The sequence below is a fragment of the Hylaeus anthracinus genome, unplaced genomic scaffold (assembly GCF_026225885.1).
Source record: "Hylaeus anthracinus isolate JK02 unplaced genomic scaffold, UHH_iyHylAnth1.0_haploid 11981, whole genome shotgun sequence".
In the NCBI taxonomy this organism is placed as follows: domain Eukaryota; kingdom Metazoa; phylum Arthropoda; class Insecta; order Hymenoptera; family Colletidae; genus Hylaeus; species Hylaeus anthracinus.
This window is the reverse complement of record NW_026534329.1, coordinates 3,363,300-3,388,802: the sequence shown is the minus strand read 5'-3', so window position 1 is coordinate 3,388,802 and position 25,503 is coordinate 3,363,300. Positions and strand designations below refer to the sequence as shown.

General features: G+C 32.0%; 7 protein-coding genes across 10 annotated transcripts in view; 3 read left to right on the top strand and 4 right to left on the bottom strand.

Annotated features, from left to right (window-relative positions):
• Positions 1-2,333, bottom strand: part of LOC128885422 (eukaryotic translation initiation factor 4 gamma 2) — an 11,440-nt gene extending 9,107 nt beyond the window's left edge. For all 3 annotated transcript variants that reach the window (XM_054139464.1, XM_054139465.1, XM_054139466.1), the window contains exon 1: positions 2,213-2,333. The gene's annotated coding sequence lies outside the window, so the exon portion shown is untranslated. The remainder of the gene's footprint in view (positions 1-2,212) is intronic.
• A 1,068-nt stretch (positions 2,334-3,401) lies between these two features.
• On the bottom strand, positions 3,402-7,541 carry LOC128885425 (golgin subfamily A member 4-like). Of its 2 annotated transcripts, none has more exons than XM_054139469.1 (7): positions 6,638-7,541; positions 5,970-6,241; positions 5,171-5,324; positions 4,756-5,044; positions 4,286-4,546; positions 4,014-4,139; positions 3,402-3,873 (listed from the first exon to the last, which is right to left on the bottom strand). In XM_054139469.1, the coding sequence occupies exons 1-7, from the start codon at positions 6,760-6,762 to the stop codon at positions 3,646-3,648; spliced, it is 1,455 nt and encodes a 484-aa protein (XP_053995444.1). In that variant the 5' UTR covers positions 6,763-7,541; the 3' UTR covers positions 3,402-3,645. The 2 variants fall into 2 exon arrangements, with proteins under 2 accessions (XP_053995444.1, XP_053995445.1); XM_054139470.1 differs by having other exon boundaries at positions 5,970-6,550; positions 6,638-6,722.
• A 154-nt stretch (positions 7,542-7,695) lies between these two features.
• Positions 7,696-12,067, bottom strand: LOC128885424 (protein sel-1 homolog 1). Its single transcript, XM_054139468.1, has 7 exons — positions 11,837-12,067; positions 10,176-10,666; positions 9,854-10,101; positions 9,252-9,731; positions 8,935-9,163; positions 8,405-8,811; positions 7,696-8,218 (listed from the first exon to the last, which is right to left on the bottom strand). Exons 2-7 carry the CDS (start codon positions 10,621-10,623, stop codon positions 7,793-7,795), a joined length of 2,238 nt encoding a protein of 745 aa, XP_053995443.1. The 5' UTR covers positions 10,624-10,666; positions 11,837-12,067; the 3' UTR covers positions 7,696-7,792.
• On the top strand, positions 12,055-15,875 carry LOC128885431 (uncharacterized). The gene is made up of 5 exons (XM_054139481.1): positions 12,055-12,162; positions 14,646-14,997; positions 15,084-15,181; positions 15,476-15,605; positions 15,693-15,875. The coding sequence occupies exons 1-5, from the start codon at positions 12,110-12,112 to the stop codon at positions 15,864-15,866; spliced, it is 807 nt and encodes a 268-aa protein (XP_053995456.1). The 5' UTR covers positions 12,055-12,109; the 3' UTR covers positions 15,867-15,875.
• On the top strand, positions 12,629-14,377 carry LOC128885430 (uncharacterized). Its single transcript, XM_054139480.1, has 3 exons — positions 12,629-13,398; positions 13,573-13,844; positions 13,923-14,377. Exons 1-3 carry the CDS (start codon positions 13,241-13,243, stop codon positions 14,243-14,245), a joined length of 753 nt encoding a protein of 250 aa, XP_053995455.1. The 5' UTR covers positions 12,629-13,240; the 3' UTR covers positions 14,246-14,377.
• A 103-nt stretch (positions 15,876-15,978) lies between the features above and the next one.
• LOC128885428 (ribosome biogenesis protein NOP53) lies at positions 15,979-18,098 on the bottom strand. The gene is made up of 3 exons (XM_054139476.1): positions 17,028-18,098; positions 16,415-16,914; positions 15,979-16,303 (listed from the first exon to the last, which is right to left on the bottom strand). Exons 1-3 carry the CDS (start codon positions 17,754-17,756, stop codon positions 16,219-16,221), a joined length of 1,314 nt encoding a protein of 437 aa, XP_053995451.1. The 5' UTR covers positions 17,757-18,098; the 3' UTR covers positions 15,979-16,218.
• Positions 18,099-18,594: 496 nt separating this feature from the next.
• On the top strand, positions 18,595-24,253 carry LOC128885385 (ras-related protein Rab-8A). Its single transcript, XM_054139404.1, has 4 exons — positions 18,595-19,079; positions 20,292-20,352; positions 20,637-20,982; positions 22,666-24,253. The coding sequence occupies exons 1-4, from the start codon at positions 18,956-18,958 to the stop codon at positions 22,762-22,764; spliced, it is 630 nt and encodes a 209-aa protein (XP_053995379.1). The 5' UTR covers positions 18,595-18,955; the 3' UTR covers positions 22,765-24,253.
• Positions 24,254-25,503: the final 1,250 nt, after the last annotated feature.

Here is a 25,503-nt window from a genome sequence, read left to right as displayed (position 1 = left end):
AAATCACCTCCCGAACCACCCCTTTCAAGGTGTTACAACATTTTTGGAACACTCTGTATAACCATCTTTTCAACGACTTCCTATAAACTATTTAATTCTACGAATCAGTCGAGAAAACAATCGTATATATTTTATTATGGGTTCGAAATTTGTGTGTCTAGATAAGAATTTTATCTATGCCCTGGGCGCCCCGACGCTGTACATCGTTTGTTCTTACACGAGAGACGGCCCTGCGTACGCCTATGCGTATGGGTGCGTGCACATCGATCGACGAAAACGAAACAACATGCGTACATACATTCGTGTTCTGTGGATACGTGAGTTTACAAGACGAAGTCGGTCGAATATCCGTGGCAAAATAAATACCCCCGAAACGGCAGTACTGTTGTAAACGGTTCAAATATAGCGGAGGAAGAAAGTGAAGGAGAAATTTTCGACATTCGAGAGCGTACAAAGGATCACGAAGCAGTCGTCGGGAACGATAAAGAAACGTTTGACGCTAGAAGCATGCACAGCGACGTCTGGAATAAACGAAGCTTCACGACAGGAAACGATGTTCCAGAAGGAAACGTATTAATCTCAGAATTCCTCTTGTAATAAACAAAGGAATTCTTTGTTCTGTTAGGTATAATCAATAGCAACGATAAACAGTATAAATTTGCTAGTGTCTCCAGTACACATTTAGTTAAATGAATTGTATTTACGAAATTGACTATTCAAATAAATGTCGTGAATAGCTTCTATTATTCAAATTATGTATTGCATCTCCAATGATGAGTCATCTGCGAGTCTGTCTAGAGAAAAAAGTACAAAAATAGTATGACGTAATTTCTAATACCGATACGATACGTAGTAGTTCAATTAAAATTTTTATTGATGTTACAAATTTTATTTTAATTTATATAGGCAAACTCTCGAGACCTCGAAACCGTCGAGGTTGAACAACAGAAATTTCGATGCAATATTCGTCTGAACACAATGCACTGGAAAGCCCCGAAGAATTTAAACGTTTTTATCACTGTTAATAATCAAAGAAAGGTTTCGTCCGTGAACGTCGAAAATCAGGCCGTTCTCATGTAGTAGGCAAACGAGGAGACAAAGCGTTTCAACGTGAATAGCAGGGGCGGACAAAATTCTTATCTAGACACAAATTTCAAACAATGGAGAAAGGATAAATCTTTAATCCGTTAATTATCCAGCCAAAATTGAAAATAATAAGAGATATAGAATAAAAAAAAACCTGCTCAATGGAATGAACAAGACGAATAAATCGCTCCGCGATGCGGTTATTCATTGCCACGGTATTTGAATAAAATGTTGCACGTCGCCGCATTAAAGGTACATCGATATGACCGAAGTGAACGACAAGCATGCGAGAAGCCATAGAGAATCCACCTACTTCGAAAGCCACACCGATTAAAATGTCAAAAGTGGGAGTTGCGTAGGTGCCCTGCAAACAACGCTCGATTACCACTCGCGGCTATCGCTTTTTTTTTCCCCTTAGCACTATACAAGGGTCTTAGCAACCTGGCGTATATTTTCGTACTTTGGACGCAAAGCTGTCTCAACTACAAATTTCTGAAATTTTCGTATATAAAATCACTCGACCAACACTCTACTTGGAATATCAAATTTCCGAAAATTAGACTCGGCACAGTTCGCCTCCGAGGTATACATTTTTACTAGCCAGGTTGCGTCAAACCCATTCGTCTATAATGTGCAAAAAGCATGTATTCGAAAAATACCCTAACAAATTTTAGTTGAGATAAACGAATATTCCGGACGAGATTTTATATATTTTTTTTACATATATTTTCTTAAACAAGTTTTAGAGGGTCTCCGCGTAAAACGTCAGAAATTCGATGCATAGTAGTCGCGAAGTTACTATCGAGAGATTGCTCGACCAGGGGAGACGATTGGTGGCCAGATTCGAGAGGAAACGTGAAAAAGCGACGAGCTACTCGATGAAACGGAAGATGCGTTCGGAGCCGACATAACGCACGACCTATGTTCGAGCAGCATTGACTGCTCTGAAGCAACCCTCGAGAAAATTCTATACGGATTTCGCGGCTTTCTCGGCGATTTTTCATTGAAAATAATACGTGCCCCGTGGTAATCAAACGTTTAGTTTCTCAGTGGCGACGGTCACACAATTAAGAATGCACTATTTTAGCGAGTAAAACGATGAGAAATCACAATAGCGTTTACTTACGGCCGACGGTTGTTGTTTCTGAAGGCTTTCGCAATCTGTCGGTCGTACTCGGGAACTTCCGTGCGGTACGTGTTGTCAAGCCAGCGTCCGCCATGCGACTAACCACTGGTTAAGGTGGGAGCTGGTTCATCAACGACTTCGACTGAACGATCAAAAAATTTATTACTATTTTCCCTACGTTTTATTAACGTCAATTTACGAAACGTTGTCGAAATTAATTAATCATTAGGTTTAATTTTGATTCTAGCGGTAGCGAGATACAGGACGGTGTTTCAGACGCGTTCACATGAATATCCAGAAAATTATTTTTACACAAGTTTCGCGAATTTTTTGAGAACGTACTTCGACTGTAAATTTTCGAGAGGAAATGTTAAGCTCGTTCGAAGACGTACTTTGCCTTTAATTATGTTGCAATAAGGTGTAACAAACACCATTGAATGCTCTATTGAACCACGTAGTATCGACGGTGCTTTAGACACGACTAGGTCTATATATTAAAATTGTTCTTGTATTCTTATTCAATTTGAGGCACATAAAATATACGCTATGTCGTTAAATATTTATCGTTGAGGAACGCGTATATTTCGACTGTAAGTCGATGGAAATGGGCGGTTAGGAACTTCGAAAAATATTGAACGTCGGTAACGTAGGTGACTGTTAACGGGCACGGCAGTGAATATCTGAAGGATCGTCATTTGTTCCGTAGAAACTGAAGGAAGAACACCTATACATGTATAGTGTCTCGCGCTAACTGGGTATCTTTTACCTATTTATTACCATCTAATCCTATTACTACTCTTGCTTACTCTCTATTGGGGCTTTCATATAATATTGATAGACTTTTAACCTCTTGATTTCTAGATAAAAATCGCTTTGGTTTGTATATTCGATTAGAATAAAAAAAATTAATTTAAAATTCGTCCCTAAATGGCTAATTATAAATTCGATTGGTTTTTGCACTCTTTTATTTTCTAATTGATGTGAATTAATACCGTGCCTACCTAAATTAAATTATACTCTTTCGGGAGTTATTTCGAGCTCGAAGTTTCATTATAATACAGCTGTATTTATATGATCAAATATGGCTTAAAGTAATCGTTTGTTTCTGTTTCTGGTTACCGATTGAAAGGGCGCCATTATTACGTCATCGACGCCATGAGAATTTACTCTAGGAGAGAAAGATATCAGAGAGAAGTAAAGCTTGTAATTTATTCAGACAAAAAGATAACATGTTCAATTGTATTTTTACCATCTTTCGTATGAATTTTTATTGGCCGTGAGCGTGTTATACGACTTCATGACAGATCGGTGCCAATTGGATACGGACCGGATACAGATTTCATCACTTCGCTACGATAAAGACTATAAAATTAAAACATTAATATATTTTCAATAAAATTTGCATAATCATAACATAACCGAGTTATAATAATTTATAACTGAGAATCAGTTAATGATTCTTTTGGAGACTGAATGTTAGAACTAATGTCACTATCTAGGCAAGATGGCCGTTTTTCTTCAAAATTTTCGAATGATTCTGCTTCTGTACTATATTCTTGAATATTCTCCTCTGTTTCTTCTTTCCACTCGCATTTACAAGTTTTTGTGGGTTCCATGAGACCCAGGTTCCCTTGCGCATAACGGCAGTTAATATCTTCGATCTTCAAAATATACAATATATCATTTATAAATATACAAGGTGTTCCGTACAAAGTTTTACAAGCTAAAGACATATTCACAATTCTATATTTTAATCGTAGTAGCATAAATTTTAAATAACATTGAATTACAGTGTACATACCTGTGATGCAGTCTGTCCTATGATACTTGTAATATTATCACTTTCCAATATTTCCCAAAGACATTGAAGCAACTGTTGTTTCAAATGCGAGGCGCAGTAATTTTCACGCGTAATATCTCCTTCGAGCTGTAAAATATTTATTTGTTACAACAAGTACAGATTAATTCACACGATATTGCCGATATTGCAGGAATATTGCATCAGTAAATGACTGATATAAGTTACGAACAAAGGTAAATTTTAATCAAACCCTGTTTGAAAATCATGTTTACCTCCAAGGCCTCCTTAATGCAACTCCTTGCACGATTTAAAAGACTTTTAAGCGCGTTTAGTTCTTTCTCCCTTTCGCGAACATTTAGCGACAATTTTTCTCGGTCGGTCCTCGTCTTCAGAATACACTTCTTTAAATGTTCCATTTTTTCTTCCATCCGTTTAACTTGTTCCTTATAGTTCTCGACGATCTTTTCGTATTCGGCAATTCGAGCATTATCCCTCTCTGCTTGTCCGTAATACCACAGCATCGATTGAAAATCCTACGGTATTTCAATTTCTCTAGTTTAATGCCTTCAATTAACTATTTCGATAATAATTAATAAAAATATAAGCAATAATAACGACAGGACGATAATGATTTTTAGATCTTTTGTTACATCCACCATAAGTTCATATCAAACAATTCTCTTTTTACAAAAAAAAGATATCATTATCACCCTCTGCAGTCAATATTAATTAACAATCTCACGTCTGTCAATTTGTGAATAGTATTTCTCTGTTTCATCGCCATTTCCAAAGTCATGTTCGATTCCGTTTCGAACAATTCGCATTGCAGCCTCCAAATACGTTCTGTCTCCTTGCTCTCCTTGCTGGTCATTCCCAGTTCCCTGCAAGTCCCCTCCAGCATGTCAAGTTCTTGGTTCAAGGTCATATTTTCTCGAATCGCGCGGTGCGTGGCTTCCGCCACTCGCATATTCGTCGCTTTACGAAGCGACATTGCTAAAGTGTTGAGACGTTCTTCCATTTCCTTCTTCATCCTATTAACATTTAATTTCATCAAAAGATTCTTGTTGCAATTTTTCTTTTTTCTTTCCATGTTTTTTTTTCGACGAATATTTGAACGAATAGTTACACAAATTAAATACAATATAAAATAAATGTACATTGCTTTCCCGATGATGACAGACTTTTCAGCTTCGTAAAGCTCTTCCCGATGACGCTTTTCTTGTTCGATGATTTCTTTCTCTTGCATTTCAAACTTCTGCATTAAGTCGATTCGCGCCAATCTCCAGTCCTCTAGCGCGTTAAGTTTACCAGCTGATCGATAGCGTGTTGCGCATAAGAAGAAATTTTTAAAAATCGAATTAGTCGTATTCTTTAAAGCAGAGATGGGCAAAACCCTAGGCTTCGAATAAATCTGAAGTTTGCCGATATGTTTGTCTCGTTTCCTTCTTTGGAAAATTTTCAAAAGAGAAAACGAGACAAACATATCAGCAAACTTCAGATTTATTCGAAACCTAGGGTTTTGCCTATCACTGCTTTAAAGTAGGTAGTAACAGACAAAAGATTAACTTTACTTCCGTTGAAGAAAAGTAAATTTGTATTTTATATTACAGCGAATCGTAGTTTTTTTTATTGAGTTTAAGTTGCTAGTACTGTAATGTCATTATGTCCCACCAATGAAAAGTTGGCTGAATTACTCCACCAATCAGAAGACCATATACGCAGTGATGCCAATGACGGCTCCTAATGTGAGTAAAAGGGGAACCTCTGGCATCACTGTGCTCGCTTGGGTATACATATATTTAAAAATGCAGAAAGAGGAATCGTCATTGATTAAAATTGCTTGAAACAAGATTAGTTTGAAAAGAACGTGATATAGGATACAAGTAACAAACTTGGAAATGTATAGCAATGTAAATAATGATTAAACAAAAGAAAAGGGAATAGTATATACTTCACCAGCCAGTTTAACTTCGGCACTTAAATTGTTTTCCATCGTGCGATATTCAAGTTGCATCGCTTCTTCTTTCTTCTTATAAGTAGCTAATTCGTCCTTTCGTAATTCCTCTACAGCTGAAAGTCGTTCAGCGAGTTCCTTTGACTCTTCTATTTTCTCTTCTAAGTTTCTCTTCAGATGTGCAATCACATCCGATCGATCCTCTTCAAGTTGTCGAAATTTTTCTTTTACTTGCTCTGCTGCTTCCTCTAATTCCTGGTTTCGACTCCGTAACCTACATTTCCGATACACTTTTTCGTACATTCCAGAGGATACAAAGAATTATTTGATATTCCTTTCGCGGTTAAAATTATTTACCTTTAAAATTAATCCGTGATAAGGTATTTTTTTGAGAGCATACACTCAGTAAAACTTTGACTATATAGTAATACACTTACTTTAAATAAATGCAAAAAATGTAAACAATAATAATATAATCTTATATATATATTTTTTACTCTACAATTTAATTGCAATTTAGTATATTGTATTTTATTAATATATTTACTAATTCGAAGAATTTGGTTTCGTTATTAAGAATTAACTATAAATAGTAATAATAATAAATCAATTCCGATCACAAACTCATACAGACAAGTATGTATATATGTATGTATATGTATACATATACCGTGCCAACTGTCTGTTGTTATCCAAAATCTCTTGTTCGTAAGTCAAGGTCTCTCTTTCGTCTACGCATTTCTTTTTGACTTTTTTTCCTTTACCTTTTCGCTTTTTTCTTTTTACCCGTAACATTTTAATCTATTAAATTTAACCAAATTATTGTTATACCAAAAATTTGAATTCTGTCACGACACATTCAGATGCACAAGCTGCACGATGAAGGTATTTCTTGTTGGATCGATCATTTTTCGATTCCATGGTAACGGAGAGGATTTAGTAATAAAACGATGTTTTACAAAAGATGATTTTAATACACCTCTACTGAAATATTTTTTAATATTCTTTAATAATTTGTCGTTCAACTTCGGTAATCATAAATATAAGTATGTAACTACATACTGTATATATACAAAGGGCACATCATGTAACCTGTTATATGAACGTCTTTTTAATGACAATTGAGAGGGTCTATGAATATTAATCATTTTAGATAATGATTACGAATGACGAAAAATTTTTTTATCCTAATCATATGCTACCTATTCATAAACGCACTTTTTCTGTTTCATACATATATTTTTTTCAAATTATACATACATACATATACATATCAAGAGATATCAAACTTAAAAATCTAATGCAAATAAAAATGTAAATATTCCGAAATATGAAAATTAAAATAGTTACTGAAAATTAAAATAGTTACTGAAAACCAAATAAACTATAGACATCTAATATTTAAAAAATAAATTCAATATGAAAAACTATTCATCTTTGCGATAGTTCTTCAAAGTTTTAGCAAAATTTACAACTCGGTTCCATATACACACGGTAGAAGTCGTACAAATTTACATATTTCTAGAAAGAAAAATTAAAAATTTTAAGAAGTAACTTAATAAATAATAAGTATAACAACTTCAAATTTCTTTAAATAAATATACATTACTCATGCACAGATTTGCACGCATTCATACACTGTAAAAATCTTAGAAGTACAAAATTTCGAATTTTCATAGAGCTTGAAACGATTTTGTGCAAATAAGGTGGTTCAATGAAAACAACATGTCGGTATGCACGCACGTGCGTGTATTTATGAACCATCAGTAACAAACTTGACTTCATCTAAAAGAAAAAGAAGGACTCAAACAAAAATAGTAAATAACTAATTAATTCTAGGCGGAGGTGGTGGCTGTGGCCTGCGGAAGTAAATGATTAAACTGAGTATGCCAGTGAGCAGTCCTATAAGATACAAGTCCCAATTCTGGCCCAAAAGCTGGTCCCATTTATTCAGATGATCGACAAAGCTAAATTCTTGTAGATAGTCCAAACCAAAAAGGAAAGAGAGTTTTATGAGAGCCAATGCTACAGGAATTCTAGCATCTGGACTGGCTTCTGCTGCGAGATCGTAACATCGTTTAGCTAAATGTCGATCTCTCGCCAGGCCCAAACCACGTTCGTGCATGTATCCGAGGTTAAACATTGCCTGTGCATTTGTTTGCTGTTCAGAAGCTAATCGATAGTGACTAGCTGCAGCCTCATAGTCAACTTTCGTTCCTTTACCATAATAGTGTGCATCTCCTAGTTTAACCTATTATAATTAACAATTCGTAAATAATAGCAGACGTAATTTAGTAATATTCTTACTGGAGATAGGAGGTATTCGTTAAATTCAAAATCCATCAAATCAAGATTTTACTGTACGAGTATTAATAAGACATATTCAGAGTAGCCTTTAGTGCAATTCTCTTACACGTATTTCATTATAACTACATACCTGAGCAGCAGAATATCCTTGCGCGGCAGCTCTTGCCCACAAAGAAAGTGCCCTAACTAATCCTTCTTCTTCCGACAGTATTGTAGTTTCCCCTTTATCAAGTATAAATGCAGCGTTACTCTGCGCAACATCATAACCCATTTCTGCAAGGAGAGCATAGTTGACGAAAGCTTCGTTGATTCGACCTTCTCTATAATCTGTGTGAGCAACCACCAACTGGTCACTCCATTTGCCTCTTTCAGCAACATTTTTCAAAAGTTCAACAGCAGCTGTGCAACTACGCATCATGCCTGTGCCAGTGGCATGCATTTGTGCTAAATTATAATATGCCAGAACGTGACCAGATTGACTGGCCAAACTGAAGTACTTGTTTGCTAATTTGTAATCACGTTTCACCCCTGTTCCACCTATGAAGTAGGTCAGTTATTAAAATCGTTGAATGAATTTACATCCTTAATTAAGCTATATATTATAGAAATATAGATTATGTAACTATTACAAATTAATTCTAAACATATATAAATACATACTAAAATACATGTTGCCAAGTTGGAGCTGTCCATCAACCCATCCTTGCTCTGCAGCTTGACTAAAGTATTGATGAGCTTTTGCAGTATCCCTTTCAACTCCTCTTCCATAAAGATACATAAGCCCTAAACCGCTTTGTCCGACAGGATTTCCGAGCTCCGCAGCTTTTTTAAAATATTTGTATGCCGTTTTGTTATCTTGTTCCACTATGTCATTGCCCTCTAAATAAATCTAAAACAACAATGAATTATTCAGTGTAAAATTAACATTATATTAATTAATATAATAAACATGTATAAAAACTCAATATTTGTGATACCTTTCCTAGAAAAGCCATAGCGACGTGATTTCCAGCATCAGCAGCATGTTGAAAATAATGCATTGCTCTTACATGATCTAATGGAACACCTCTGCCACCCTGGTAATGTAGTTGTCCTAATCCAACTTGAGCCTGTGTATCTCCCTTTTTTGCCAGCATCTGATAATATTCTATCAGATCCTGATCAAAAATTCCTGAGCTGTATCCAGGATTCTCCTGTTCATCTAGAAGTCTAACTCGTTGGACAACAGGTCCCCCGCTAAAGGAAACTTCTTCTGCAACTTTGTTAGCGACTTTACGGTAAAAGTCCAAAGCTCTTTCGCATGAAGCTGGCGTTGTAACACCTTCCCAATGACGATATCCCAGTGCCATTTGCGCACGAGTATCTCCGCCAAGAGCTGCTGCTGTGTAATGTAGAAGTGCCTTAGGCTGTGAGGCATTCACTCCACCTAATCCTGTTGCATATAAAAATCCCATACCCTACAAAAAACACGTGTACGAGTTGGAACATTATGTATTCTATTATCATGAGTGTAAACTTTAATTAGTAATTTGTTAATATATTCTTATTCTATATATGAATTATCACAAGGTCTATTCACCATATGAGCGGATGGTAATCCAGTTTCAGCAAGTTCTTTAAATGTTTGGTAAGCAGCTGAAATGTCTTGACTAGATGTCCAGAGTGAAGTTGGACCAAATTGCATTCCCAGCAACTGAGCCCAGGCCAACATAGATCTAGCTTCACGATGACCAAGAATTGCTGCGGACGTTAATAGCTCGTAAGCCTCTGCTTTATTAGACCGTGTGGCATTTAAGAGACGTTGTGCTTTCCTAAATATTTGCTCCGCTGAAAGTTTAGAATAAAAGTATACAATTATTGTTACAACTTATAAGTGCAATGTCAATTAGTTTGATACATACCCTCTTCTTGTTCCGGAGAAAGAGGTTCCTGAGCAGTCTCTTCATTCAAGGACTCGAGTTGCTCCTCTTCGCTCCATGTTTTTGTTTCATCTTCCTCAATCCTTAAATTACTATTTGGTGAGTTTATAACCTTAGCCTGTGCTATCATTGCCCTTATCCAAAGATTTCTCATTCCAGAACTTTCCTCTTTAGTTTTTGGTTCATTTTCTACTTCCTCTTTCCTTTTTGTAATTTTTTCGCTAAGATATGGTTCAGAAGCTGGGACCATTTTTAGAATAGTATCGTGCAAAGCCTTCAGTTCTCTCAAATGTTCAAACACATTCTCTTCTAAACTGACATCTTCTTCTGCTTCTTCATCAGAAGCCTCTGATTGTTTCTTAGAAACTTCTGATTCGGATGAAACAGACATAACCAGTAAGAGTAATAGCAACTCCTTCCGTAGCTTCATTTTGATGGCTCAATCTTTATCGTATTTCTACCAATGAACCGATCTTAATGTAAATGAAAAAATTTTATTTTTAATACTTTTTTATTTCTGTTAATTTTGCAATACATATTATAAGTGTATTGTATACAATAAAACCTTAATTATCTGAACACATCTTAGTATGCACCATTTAGATAATTGAATAAATCTTTTTTTGCAAAGATAATTTACATTAAAATATTGAAGTTTAAAAACATTGCTTTAAAACTTGAAGTATTTTTCAATTCTTCTCTATTAGCAGAGAACAGTATCAAGGTTCTACTGTATAGCAAATCAAATTTTGTAATAAATATTATATGTGATAATTTTTTTTTGTTTATACATCAAGAAGTTTCATAGATGAAAATTAAACATTAAAAAAAGAAACATATTTTTTAGAAATTTTATCATTTATTAGACATACATAATTTCTCTTACATACATTTATAATTAATCCAAAAGTATGAAATAAAATAATCATAAATGAAAACACTTGATCAATGGAAAACATAATAAAACTACTTACGATAAAATAGTGAAATTTATATTAACAATGTTTGGTTAATAATTTTTAGAAAAAAACTACATAAATTGATATATATCAGATATAATTTCTATATGAATAGAGTACCGATAAACAAATAATTAAACTTTTAATAAACACTGACAGAACTGGTAATATTTTACTTGTTACAGAATGTGAGAATATTCTAACAATAGTTTTTATGATATTACAGTTAAATTACTAATATAGTCTTATGTAAACGAAAAGCGTGTTACTGCATGGTGTAAAATTTTTTTCACTAGTGTAAAAATAATGATTTATGCCAATACATTATCATTTCAAATACTTATTTACAATTCACGCGAAGACAAACTAAAACAGATTGGTTTCAAATACAGGAATGCAGTGAAAATATTTGAAACTACTTATGTTATTGTTGGACACAATTTTTGCTACAGAACCTTATTTTGTAAACTGTATTTTCACAACATAAATAAAAATTTTAATTTCACAAACACACTAATACTAAAACTTCACTCGAGGAAATACGTTTGACATATCAACATTATTTGTACACAATAATTATGAAAATATGATATTCTTTATGTTCTATAACCTAAATTTTAGTGAACACTACATAAGAAAGAAAAAAATATTGTTCCAAAGGAAAACAGGTACATGATTTCTTACTTTTAGTTCGAACAGATTGGTAAGAACCTTCTTGAGTTCATTTTGTAGTATGTTTCTCGAGAATTCGACTTTTCGTAGCAGAAAGAGAACGTTACGTCATTGAGACACGTCAACGCACATCTTCGGTTATTGCACTAATGATTTCTTGTGGTCATTTGTAAAGATAAGGTTTTTTCATGCTAAACCAATTCCGTTTTCTAATTTACATACTTCAATTATCGAATATCAAAGCACATTGTACATTTAACTATCGACGAATCAGCTGTTTCACGGATGTTTGTTTTCGAAAATTGTCGTGCTTATACGCTGTACATTGAACAACTGAAGTGAGCCGCACATTACATAAATATTAGTTATGTTTGCCATTAAAACTAAACTAAAGATAAAGACTCGAACCTGAACAAGTTGAATCTTTTTGCCAATACTGTATAATAATTTACATATGTATAAACATCCATTGTAATCACTTAGTAACATAACCTCATATATCGTCAACATAGTTTTTCTGTGAATTCTGTGATACAATTTTTTGTATATTAACAAAGGCGTACAATGAAATAGACATACACAAAGTATATTAGTAATTAGATTAAAAAACATTATTACTAATGTAGAAAGGAAAAAGTGGGATTAAAATGAGAATGATTTATTCATCAAGTAACAATCAAGTTTGTTTTATGTCGCATGTTTGTTCATTTTTAAAAGGTACAGGTTTAATAGTAAATAGAATAAATCTTTATACATAGAAGGGATGATAATAATAAGGAAAAAGTTAACGCAATTACAAAAGGCTTTATTTGAATACGTATAGTTTTAATACTATATATCCAGTATTTTTCCTATTACTAACATTTCTGGAAAAAACTGTGACTGAGGAATATTCTTGCCGATGTTTACAAAATTGCTCTTGGGTGCAATTTTTTAAGTAATCGCTAAACGTAATCGAAACGTCTACAATTTTGTTATCTGAGACTTTGTTTTTAAGATATAAGCAGATACAAGTGCTTGTACAGTTCAGTTTGGCGCTGTAAGCAAGCGCTCATATCAGCTCGTATGAATAAACATGGCATCACGATTTAAGGAGCATTTTCATGTGTCGTGAGGTCATCAATTTCTATTTTCTTTTTACCTCCGAATGGAACTATAATTTGTTTTAATTGATTTACGATTACCTTCGAAATTGACTAAATAACAGTAATACATCTGAAGTTTGGATGATATCGCAAAATATTATTTCTGAATATTACAAGACTTTACGATATCATAGTGATGCACATATGTATTTGTAAACATATCTCAATACTTTTTTTTTTAAATAGTTTTGCTGATAATTTGATGATCTCCTATTTATATTAATTAGAATAAAACATTTGTGAAATTATCGAAGTCTTGATTCATACAAAAATGGTGGATTTACACGGAAAAGACAAGGGAAATATATCGCTACCGCCGAAACTACATTCTTACGAAGATGAACAGAATAAAAATAATCCAACAATTATTAATATGCAAAGGGCTTTGTATAGTATTAAAATTACGGACGTTGAAAATAAAATAAAAAGGTTAAAAATAATATTACCATTATTAAAAGAATGGCCAATCGAATAAATTAAGATAAAACCTTTTACACTTTAATAATAAATATTTTATATACATCTTACATTTCTTCTAATTATTTTTGAACTAAACATTGAACGATATTTAATATAATAATATAAAAATACTGAAAATTTAAGATTAGAAAATCGAAATGACGAGTTATTAGAAGAAATCGAAACTATCGAAGGATTTCTGTCTGCCGTGGATGCAGAGACAGCCGAAGAAATTTCAAACTTATCCAAACAAATGTATGCACAAATTAATAGAGTAGACAATTTAAAAACTCAAATTGACACCGTGGAAAATGATCGAGTAAAAAATAAACAATCTCACGAAGATAATGTAGAATTATTAAATCAAAAATACAAAGAAAAAAAAGTTGAATTGGTTTCCCAGATCAAAGTTTTAAGTAAATTAAACCATTTCTCCCTACTTACTTGTCATTTACGAACAATTATTTTTATAAATATAAAAACATTTTCCCTAGATGCTAAAATCAACACTTTGGAAGATTTTAAAAAAATGCAAACTGCGTTAGAAGAGAAGTTTAAAGCACATGATGAACATAGAATAGAAAACAACAAAAAAGTTAAAGATAGTCTGGAGAGCATCAGTCAAAAGTTTGAATTCGATAAAGAAATGTACTACGTTGTTGTTTGGCATATTTTTAGTAAAAAATTATTTAATTTATTTTATTACAAACGGAAAATGAGACTTTATTATATTTATAAATTAATAAATTTTTGTTATTTAGGCTCAAAAATGAATTGTATTATCGTCTTCTTAATGTGGCAGCCCAATTCCAAATAGAAACTAATAAACATATAAGTTTACCAAATCAAAGATTAATGCGAGAAAATATTATGTTAAAAAATGAATTAATAAAAATTTCTAACGATATTTCGCTGGAAAAAGAATTTGAAAGCAACTTTAAGTAATGTTTTACCTGTTTTTGTATACATTTTCTGACTTACATAGAATATTTTTTTACATGACATTTATGTAGTATAATAATTATTAATTTACAATACGTTTTTTTATCGTGTTTGTATGCCAAAAGAGATATTGAATTTATGTTAAAAAATGAAATTACTTGTAATTCTTTTTAACAAAGAGACTCATACAATTACTTCTAACCAGGAAATATTGTTTTAAAGTATTTTCTTTTTCAAACATTTTTGTCTTGTAGAAATTTAACTGTTCAACACAGGAAGGATATTGTTGTTCATCATTCAAATATAAAAGGAAACATAGTTACGAGAAAAGTACAACATTTGTTGTTAACATCTTTACAGAAGAAATTTGAAAGAATGAAAAAACGTTTATCTGTTATAAAAATCCCTGATCCAGCAATAGAAGGAAAATGTTTGACATTGATCGAAAATGCTCAACTGGAAGAGCATCAAGCCAACTTCTATCTTTCAAAATTAGAAACTTTACTTCACAAAGAACGAACAAAAGTAGGTGTTACAAAATATTTACAGAAGAGAATAGAATGCAAAATAAGGGCAGTTGTAGAGACACTTTACGACTTCAAATATATTGTAATGTGTTTACTCAAGGTATTTTATTACATTTTACACCAAATAATTTTTAAATAACATAATTTTTTAACGAACATGTACTATGTTGGATACATATTTTACAGTGTTCTACAACAGGATCAAGTTATATTAAATTGCTCTTATCTTTGCAAAACAAACTCATTAAAGGACAATTAAAATTTCGGTGTGGTATTGTCAAATCGTAAGTAAGAGTAGCAATTGCGTGTATAATTGAAAAAGTTGAAATGAAAATCAATTTTTCAAGAGAAAATAAAATGCTAGGATAAATTCAATTCTTGCTAAGTTAAAAATAATTGCGTTCAGTTAATATGAGCTATGTTATTAAATAATTTGGTATTTATACACTCTTTTACAAGTGAATACGCATTTCGAACAAAATTGCATTTATCTTTTCCAAACATAACCTATGGTATTAGAACAGTTGTAATAACGTAATATTTAATGGGCTATTAAACTATGATTGATTTACACGAAGGATTGAAACTATATTACGAGACACAAAATATTGTTCTGAAGATTTGAAAGAAGTTTCTGAAAATGCTGTTTTCGAGATAATGGCGGACTCTGACGATAAAGAAATATCGTACAAACCAGTTTTAGATGAAGTAAATTAACGATTCTATATAATAACATATATTTGAACATACATTCTGTGATAATTATGTATCGAATTATTATTTTACAATCCTTAGCAAAAATTAGAAACAGAAAGGAGTGAAGAAAAAGAAATTTCTACCGAAAGTAGTGTGTTTAGTGAATTCGATAAAACGTTTAAAGATACGACGTTATTCGACATCGATTCAGAAGAACATTTTACTGAGTTCGTAGAAGACGAAGAATCATTATTTGATATTAATGAAGAATAAAGCTCATAGTCTATATTTCCGTTTGTTGTTATTTATATAAATTTGTTCAATTAATACTTCGATAATTATGTATAAATATTACATGATGGTAAAGTCAAGTAACTGCAAGATTAAATATTAGGAAGGAAACATTTGTATACATAACTTTATTAATTTTTTAAATATTATACAAAATTATTTCCTAAATAATTATTTCGTTTTGAAATTTACTTGCTTAAAGAAGTTTGTAAACTTCATCCCACATATTCTATAACAAATTCTTGGCATTTATAACTTTTGTATAAATAGATATCCTCACGATTTATACTTAAATAAAATTATTATTTAGTCTATGTACATTACTTAATGAAAGTTACACTTTCGTATTTTTGACCTGTTTCATATCAATTTTGTGATCTGGTTTTATAAATCGTTTTACTTTAGCTTTGTCTCGTTTTCTGAAACAAAAAAGAAATTTACTTATTTTTAATTCACTTTATAATTACATATGTATATGTATAGCTTGTAAAATTATAATTAGTTTGTATCATATTACTATATATGCTTACAGTTTAATAGTAGAAGGAGCAACAATATTCCTTTGTTGAAGTGATTTGAATCGATCTTTCAATAAATTACCAACTGGTTCAGAATTCCGCAAATTTCCAGTCAATTCTTCTGTTAACTTGAAATCAGGGTTTAATGGTTCAAATTTAACTTTACTAAGAGTTTTAGTACCCATTGCTTTCAGTGCTTTCTTTTTCAACCTCTTTTCTCTGAGCATCTTTGCCTTTTTCTCTTTAGTAGATAATTGCTTATCTAATAGTCTTAATTTGTAAATATCAGAGAGTTTTCTCTTCTCCAATTTTTCTCGCTGAATCTTGTGAGCTAACTCCTTTTGTTCTTTCTGTTTACGTCTCTGTACAAGTGTCTTTTTTCGGTTTTCTACTGGTGGGTTTATAGATTTCACTTCTGGATCATCATCTATGATAGATTCGTCATTTTCTTCTGGTTTGAGACCTACTGACATTTCTTTCATGAAAGCTTTTTCTTTTTCCTCTGGTGAAACCTATATCAGAATAATTTAATAATTAGCATGACAAGAGAAACAAGAACAAGATAAATATTTTAAATTCCAATGTTAACTAAGTCACCTATTATAAAAATGCATAAACAAAGTACCTTTTTAAACATCTTTGAGGTAACCCTTTCCAAATGTTTTTCCTCCTTCATTAATTCCAATTCTTTTTTTGCAATCTCTTGCAATAAGTTTTGATGATCTTCAAACGAAGGGTTGTAAGATGTTCCTGGATGTGGTGCTTCAATTGCTGGTATCGCAGACTGTTTCTTATGTAAGGAAGTAGGCAATTTCTTCTTCTTCATTCCAAAATGAGATAGCGTATGTTTTACAGTACCTGAAGACATCCAATCTGTATCGATTTCTTTTCCAAATTTTTCTTTCCAGACATCACTGTTGAACTCTCCTCTCTTGGGCCTACTTAATCTTTTTAGTGCTGCGATGCTCTTATTTTTTATACGTATTTTTTCTTTCAATTTTAAAATACCTTGAGACTTCCTGAGAGCTTCTTTTCGCAAAACTAGAGAATTTTTCCTTTCATCTTTAGTTTTTACACGATTTCTTTTTGTTATCGGATCAGGGACGGATGTATGAGGTTTCAAGATATTGAAACATCGTGGCTCTTTCGATAGCAGCAATTCGCGACGTGCTTTTTTCGGAAGGATCTCAGGTTCCGTAGAAACGGTAAATAAATCGGAATTTTTACGAGTAGAGAAAGAACCTAACCTCTCTTCTAATCGAGAATCATCTAAGAATTTGTCAACATCTTTCATATCTACATGTTTGCGCCATGATTTTTTTGTCTTTTTGGACACTTTTCGTTTCTTGGTCATTTTGCTTTAATCGGTAGAATAGTATCACTTACTGTACTTGGTTGTTTTCGACGAAAAACGTGATTTTCAAGTCAAAATTAGAGTTTTTATTTACTGCCTCGTAATTGGTGAATTTATACCTGAAACTACAGTGGTTTAACAGAGTCAAAACTCTCGTCGAAATCTTTGATATTTGTGTCCCTATACAGGGTGTCCCAAAAATGTTGTAACACCTTGAAAGGGGTGGTTCGGGAGGTGATTTGAAACAACTTTTTCCTTAGCGAAAATATTGTCCGAGGCTTCGTTGAGGAGATATTAACGGAAAACCCCGACCAATCAGAGCGCGAATATGCCGGTTGAGCGTAAGCTACGCGCTAGGCGGCCGCGCTCATACGCTACCGCGGCCGCTCAACCAGCATACGCGCATACTGATTGGTCGAGGTTTTCTGTGAATATCTCCTCAACGAAACCTCGAACAACATTTTTGCTAAGGAAAAAGTTGTTTCAAATCACCTCCCGAACCACCTCTTTCAATGTGTTACAACATTTTTGGGACACCCTGTATTTATAAAGCTATGAGGAAAATTTTACAAAATCTACTCTGAAGTAATTTACTGTAGTTTTGTCAAATAAAATTGCTTTCATATAAAAGTTTATTAAATAATCAACAAGTTACTCAATCCAAACGTCGGTTACGGAAGATTACCGAGGTCAATGGAACATAAAGGCAGTTTAAGCTCCATCCACATATTCTCAAATCCGTCGGTCCTATATGAACGCGCCATAATGTTTCTTCTCGTAAAGATTCACCTTATCTTTGACACACGTGTTGCGTATGCGTATACACACGCGCGCATCACCTGTGGTGCGGTCAGAAGGCTGGCCACAACACCAGAGAAAAAGTTGTACTTACCGATGGCTGTCATCGCTTTTTCTGACAGATGTTTTTACGTGCCCTATTACGCGAGTTTCACCCTATCCGTACAGAATCCAATAGAAAATCCTTCCTCTGAACCTTCTGTGAATTTAATTTCGTCTCGATAAACACAATCGCGAACGACAGTGTGCTCGTTTAAGTTTAAAGGGTGCGTCATCGGAATTCCAAGGATCACGATCACTTGAAAAAGATCGTCGTCCGAGGAGCTGAACGACTAAAGGAGAAATAAAAGAAGTGTGGACGGAAACACGTGAAAAAGAGAGAGAGACTGAAAACAAAGGGTATGGCGAAGACATATGATTATTTGTTTAAGTTGTTGCTGATTGGTGACTCAGGGGTCGGCAAGACGTGCGTCCTCTTCAGGTTCTCCGAAGATGCTTTCAATACGACCTTCATCTCAACTATTGGTAACTATCCCCTTTTTATTGGACTTTTTTTTACCGTTTTGTTATCGTGATCTTTTTTATGCGTTTGCTCTTCATTAACAGGTTTTCAAAAAGCAAAATATCAAAATAGAATTTCTTAACAAAAGTTTTAAATTATTTGCGAAGTCTTAATGTACAAATGGAAGTTTAATCGTCAACAATATACTTTTAAATAAATGTTTGAAATTTCAATACCATACAACCTGTTGAAAGACTTTTCAAAATCTTATAGTATATGCCGCAGACTTTTATATGTTGTAACGATGCATTTGTAGGAATTTGTGCATTTACAAACATTTGACTATTTACACTACACTATCTTTACCTATTTATTCAAAAATGTTCATCAATAAATAACTAAAACACTTTGGGTTATCGGTAGCGTTTACCAATATTTTTACTTATTCATTTACTTATAAATTTTTTATTGCTACATTAATTTTGCACAAGTATGTCAAAATATACATGTGTTATGTACATTTATTTAATTGTAACATTTGTAGGACAGTATGAATTGCTTTCAATTATGTATTTATTTGTTTATATATTGGCATCAATTTATTTAGCATATATTGTGGTGGTAACATTGTCAAAATACATATGTAATAGAACAACTGAACAGTATGTATTAAATGAGATGAATAGTATACTCAATATGTGAGAAAAATATACCTCTGCAATTGTCCTACTTTATTAATTTATATATTAATAGAAAGAATATTAAGTAGTGTATCATTCAGTTGTTCATCCCTATTTTTTTGTCTACTTCTCTTTTTACCACAGTTATGTATGTATTTATTTCGTCATTAATCTCTTATCTTATGTATCTCATTTAACATTTTAATTCTTATTGCATTATAATACCTCAATGTAAAATCATGTTACTTTGTTAATAAGACTCTTAGTATCATTGTATAATCTCTTATACTGCAAAATAGCAATAAAAAATGTAATATCTGTTGTTACATATCATTACATCATACTTCACTTATGTTTTTTATGTTATAATGTTATTCGAGTATAAGAATACAGAGATGAGATGATCCTTTTTAATTACTATTAATTGTATTAATGTATTAATGCTATAATTTATATTATAAATATCTATACAAGTTGAGACCACCTTAAATATTAACAAAAATATATATCATAAGAATTTTATTATTATAATGTATACTTATTTCTTGTTTTCAGGAATTGATTTTAAAATAAGAACAATAGAATTAGATGGCAAGAAAATAAAACTACAAATATGGTAAGCACTGCATATTTCAGTCAAGTGATTGAACTTAAAAAGCAGAAAATATTAAAATTAATATCATATGATTTCAGTTCTTTCCAAATTAATCTTTTGTTTGAAATTAGAATATTTCGTAAATAATGTTTCAAATAAAGTATTTCATAGAGTAACCACAGAAGAATATTTTATACAGTTTACACATTATTACATAATTTTGTATTAAAAATTCTTTTACCATGTGTTTAGCATTTCAATAATTTGGTTTTCGATACAATTATTGTTTTCACAATTTTTTAAAGGGATACAGCAGGTCAGGAAAGGTTTCGTACGATAACTACAGCATATTATCGTGGTGCAATGGGTATAATGTTAGTTTACGATGTGACCAACGAAAAGAGTTTCGAAAATATAAAAAATTGGATTAGAAACATTGAAGAAAATGCCTCGGCAGATGTTGAGAAAATGCTGTTGGGCAATAAGTGTGAACTTAAGGAAAAACGACAGGTTTCAAAGGAACGGGGAGAACAACTTGCAGTCGAGTATGGAATTAAATTCATGGAAACCTCTGCTAAGTCTAGCATTAATGTTGAAGATGCGTTTTACACTCTAGCACGAGATATCAAAGCCAAAATGGAAAAGAAACTGGTAAATACATTTCACAATACAATATTGTTCTCTTTGTATATTTTTTTATAGTCAAGGCATTGAAATGAGTTAAAATGAATTGGAAACTACAATCTATATTATAATGGGATAAAATTGTATGAATCCATTTAAAGCATTTACAAATATTCAATTCTTATTTTTACTTAACAATGTATTGGAAGCTAAACATTGTTATTAGCCTTCCAGTGGTGGTGGTTGTGTAAAAATAACAGACTTTCATTTTTTTTAAATGCTTAAAGTTGAATGTTTGTTTGTTGACTAGCCTATCATTACTTGTATTCTTGCCAATTTTTGCCATATACTTCAACATTAAAAATCTTGTAGAAATACCTTGTTCCCTTCCTTTTTGTATCCTTTGCATTCCTTTTGTTGAAAAATCATGGATAATTTTTACAGAGATCATTCTTTTATAGCTCATAGAAAGTATAAGTAATGTAAAATATACACCTTGTAAGATATTATATTCCATTGGATAGATAACTTTGATAGCTAAAATAAATAAAATTATCAAATGTAAACAATTTGGGTGTAACTCATATTAGACAGATATATTTACAAATCTACAGGCGCGGTTCATGTGAATTAAATAGTTGTTTTGCATCTTCATGGAATTGAAATAAATATATATACCAGGTGGACAGAGCACTCCATATAGAAAATAACATACACAAAATTAACTTTTGACTAACTGGATAAATCAGTATAAGATTGTGCCTATGCATATAATGTTTATATCGTGCTGGAAGGCTAAAAGAACATATTTATTAGCATAAGTTTGATTAGTGTTTTTACATTGAAGTATTAGTCATTTTCTTTGTTCACTCATTGAATCGATCGCTCTTATTGAACCAAACTATTTGTAGAGTATGTGCTCTCTTTTTGATAGTTACAAAATTAGAGTTTATCATGAATCATTAGTAAAATTGCCGTTCATACAAATATAAGTTTAATTGCTTTTAGAGATTTGTTATAGCGGATAGTTTTACATTGATTAACCACTGTTTTTTTGTTTCCTGTGTCTGTTTCTCTGTGTTTGGTGCGGGTCGGTCTCGGCAGAAGGTAACTCTTTCCCTCTCTATGTATCTTTTCGCATGCTTGCTTGGAATTTGACTATTTTGCTAATTAATGCTAAACAATGTCATGATAAATTATTGTGCAACTTTTATAAATTGTCACACTTACAAAATTATTTTTCTGAATCACTTTTCAAAACTCATGTTGGAATATATTGTTCTATTTAATCGTACTTTTATTAATTGAAATAATACCTAACACCTACATGTTATGTAATGCTTATTGTAACTTTTTGTGTGCCTTATCTTACATAATCGCGACTATGTTAGTAGCTTATGCACCTCCACATGGAACGAATGTATGTTCTTGTACAGTAAACACGTTGAACATTGCTCTTAATATATGAATTGTGTATGTAGTAGCATAGAGACCTGTACATGTATGAATTTATGCATCTGTATAGTAAATATGTTTTAATATCCGTTTATTGTTTCTAACAAACAATGTTGCTTTTAAATTGACAAATTATTTTATTTTTATTTTAACATATATAATTTAAGCAAGTTTTTAATTCACCTAAGAGCAACAAATATTTCCATTCATGATTAAAAAGAAAAGATGTTGAACGATTAAATTATTTTGAAACAGGAAGCGTCAAATCCACCGAAGGGAGGCGGACATCAGCTGAAAGCGTCTGAGCCACAAAGGAAGCCACCAAGTTGGCTTGCACGATGCTCTATACTCTGACCCTTCGGCCAGTGTAACTTCGACCGTCACCCTCTACTTTTTACCTTCGGTCTCCTTCGCTCGCTTCACGATGCGAGTCCTTCTGTGATTTTACTCCTTGACAGCCACCTTCGTTTCCCTCCGTCGCTGCCGGTCTCTCTTTTTTACTGATTACTCATAGGAGCTCTTTTATCCTGGAGGAGAAACTCACTTCCCCTCACTTAAGAAAAGAAAAAAAACATATTTAAGGATTCTTAAAGGAAACGATCGCGGATTGTGATAATTTTTGATAATTTTCTAACGATGTTAAAGAGAGCTCAGAACGCAGATCCGAAGATACGACCGTAATAACTTCTCTCCTTTACCTATTTCGCGACAATGAAAATAATTTCATAGAAAATTATCCTTGCAATGGTGCAATTTACCGTGCAGTTCGAAAACGTTACAGCTAAACGATTGTGACGATTGATAGAATTCATAGTTGAAGGGGATAATTTTAATTATTTGATCAACGTATAATTTAGAACATAAATCAACGTTGAATGATTTTTTTTCTCATATAATTGGTAGTTTAAATATGTATACTGAAAATTGTGCGTCCGATATGTGTGCAATTTCTTTTTGTTTCGCAGAACAAGTAACGTAGGATAAAACAAGAATGAAGTAATAAATATTAACGTACAAGTTGAATACTTGCGAAAGCAATAAATTATTAAATTGTTTCAATATTTAAGAAGTATTTGAAACTGCTACTTTTATTAACATAATGTTTTAATAAATTATTCAACATATCTACGAGGAAATTTACATTGACAACAACAAGCTAAAAAAGACAAAGAAACGTTTGTTTTGGAGTATGTGCTACAGTTTCTCCTCCATTTTTCCCAATATTCAAGGGGTACGATGGATTTTTAAAATATGTTTGCATTCGTTTTATTTGAACGAACTGAAACCGAGGAAAATTCTTTCGTGAATGGAAAAGTTTTTCTGTTTTTAAGTGTCTCAGCTATTTGTTTATATATATATATAAAAAAAAAAAGAAGGGGGTGCGGATAGGTAAACAATGGGCGGTCATTTTTTATATATAAATGTATAAGTAAGTATACCTATATATATACATATATATATACACATATATATATACATATATACATGTGTATATATACATATGTATATGTATATATATATACACACACATTGTCAAGTTAGCTTTTTCACCGAATCGAAGGGGAATCTTCATTAAGTAACTCATTAATTAGCGCAAATTCAGGTCTCAAAGAGAAAGTTCTTTCGATTTTCTTTCACTTTTTTCCTCTTTCTATCGTCGAAGTAATTAAACAAAAAAAAAAGGTGAAACACGGACTTTGTCTTCGTTTGAAACGCTTGTTGTAATAGTTTTTCGAGGAAACAGAGGGCTCTCCTTTTTTTTTATACAAGAAAAAGGGATTCCGATCTGTTTCCACTTATACTTAAATATACGATTATTATAATACATTTTATATTAATCCTATTCGTCTACTTTTATTGTCGAAACCCGCCTTTCCTTACTCTTAAGCGGTCAATTACTACTTTTATTGTTGTTCCTCATCGTTATTATCATTAATATTACAATTAGTTATAAGGAATGTTATAATTCCATTATCATATTATTAATATTATTATGATTAACATAAAAACAATTTTCTACGTACATAACATTGCACTGTAAGAAAATGTGTAAAACTAATTTTTGAATGGAATGCTTTGAGACAAGTAAAAAGGATTTCTTCGATTAGGTGTTCAATTCAATAAATATAATATACAATTTTAGGTTAGGAAAAGGCAACGAATTAATAGTTAATTATTTTTTAAGGTTTTATTGTATATAAAAAATTATTAGTAATCCTTATATATGCTATAACGGTAAATAATGTATTTTTACTTTAAAATATTTCGTGTTGTTTAACAATATTAAAGTTGATCGAGTGAACATCTTATTAGGTATATCGAGAAATTAAAATAAATGATGGTAACAAACAAATGATTCGAACAACTATTCTAATTATTGGTTATTTTGATTAATAATATTACTCTCATTGGTATTGAATTTGGAGGACAGTTCTTGAAAAATTTTGTTTATATTTTCTTCGAGCGTTGTAGAATCTTGCATCTTATGTTTCAATTCCATTGACATTTCTTTCAACTGAAACGTAACACATCGTATGTATGTATATCTATTGGAATTCTCATACTCCATTCATTAGATTGAATATCGAGCACTTTTATTAGTCTTAAGCAATAATTAAAGAGATAAATATCGTTAACTGGTAAGAAACTGTATCGCCTTATTAATTTCTTACAGTCCGTTAAAATAAATTTTGTATTAGAAAATGATTATTAATAATTTATTCAATTGGAAATTCCAAATCTCAACAATCAATCATTTAAGTTAAGACGTCTTATGTTTTAAATGTAATATAAAATAAGAGCATGTTGTTTGCTATTCATTTTTAACATTTTAGTTTCTTCTATCTACCTTGAAACATAGGGCTTCTATTTCTGGATGTAATTTATTGTTAGTAACTGACGATTTCGATTCGTTTGTCGAGAGTGTGATTAGCTTATTTCGTAAATCTTTTATTTCTGCTTTATTCTTCTCATTTATCGCGTGAGAACAGAGACAAAACGTTTGTAGCCGTTTGTTTAATTCAATTACAGCTTTGGCGCTTTCTACTAAATATTTCTGTTCTTTCGAAATTTTAGCAATATTCCTAAAACGAT

Bases quoted from the DNA above. Each gene is read 5' to 3' on its own strand.
- LOC128885428 (XM_054139476.1), bottom strand. From the start codon at position 17,756: ATGACCAAGAAACGAAAAGTGTCCAAAAAGACAAAAAAATCATGGCGC. The intron at 16,915-17,027 runs GTACTTTGTTTA...ATTCTGATATAG, and splicing joins CCTCAAAGATGTTTAAAAAG to GTTTCACCAGAGGAAAAAGA. The intron at 16,304-16,414 runs GTAAGCATATAT...TTTTTGTTTCAG, and splicing joins GCTCCTTCTACTATTAAACT to AAAACGAGACAAAGCTAAAG.
- LOC128885425 (XM_054139469.1), bottom strand. From the start codon at position 6,762: ATGTTACGGGTAAAAAGAAAAAAGCGAAAAGGTAAAGGAAAAAAAGTC. The intron at 6,242-6,637 runs GTATATGTATAC...TCGGAAATGTAG, and splicing joins AACAACAGACAGTTGGCACG to GTTACGGAGTCGAAACCAGG. The intron at 4,547-4,755 runs GTGAGATTGTTA...GAAATACCGTAG, and splicing joins CTATTCACAAATTGACAGAC to GATTTTCAATCGATGCTGTG.
- LOC128885431 (XM_054139481.1), top strand. From the start codon at position 12,110: ATGTTTGTTTTCGAAAATTGTCGTGCTTATACGCTGTACATTGAACAA. The intron at 12,163-14,645 runs GTGAGCCGCACA...TGTTCAACACAG, and splicing joins CTGTACATTGAACAACTGAA to GAAGGATATTGTTGTTCATC. The intron at 14,998-15,083 runs GTATTTTATTAC...CATATTTTACAG, and splicing joins TTGTAATGTGTTTACTCAAG to TGTTCTACAACAGGATCAAG.
- LOC128885430 (XM_054139480.1), top strand. From the start codon at position 13,241: ATGGTGGATTTACACGGAAAAGACAAGGGAAATATATCGCTACCGCCG. The intron at 13,399-13,572 runs GTTAAAAATAAT...TGAAAATTTAAG, and splicing joins GTTGAAAATAAAATAAAAAG to ATTAGAAAATCGAAATGACG. The intron at 13,845-13,922 runs GTAAATTAAACC...CATTTTCCCTAG, and splicing joins TTCCCAGATCAAAGTTTTAA to ATGCTAAAATCAACACTTTG.
- LOC128885424 (XM_054139468.1), bottom strand. From the start codon at position 10,623: ATGAAGCTACGGAAGGAGTTGCTATTACTCTTACTGGTTATGTCTGTT. The intron at 8,812-8,934 runs GTATGTATTTAT...CCTACTTCATAG, and splicing joins ACTTGGCAACATGTATTTTA to GTGGAACAGGGGTGAAACGT. The intron at 8,219-8,404 runs GTATGTAGTTAT...TAATTATAATAG, and splicing joins AAGGATATTCTGCTGCTCAG to GTTAAACTAGGAGATGCACA.
- LOC128885385 (XM_054139404.1), top strand. From the start codon at position 18,956: ATGGCGAAGACATATGATTATTTGTTTAAGTTGTTGCTGATTGGTGAC. The intron at 19,080-20,291 runs GTAACTATCCCC...TCTTGTTTTCAG, and splicing joins GACCTTCATCTCAACTATTG to GAATTGATTTTAAAATAAGA. The intron at 20,353-20,636 runs GTAAGCACTGCA...AATTTTTTAAAG, and splicing joins AAAATAAAACTACAAATATG to GGATACAGCAGGTCAGGAAA.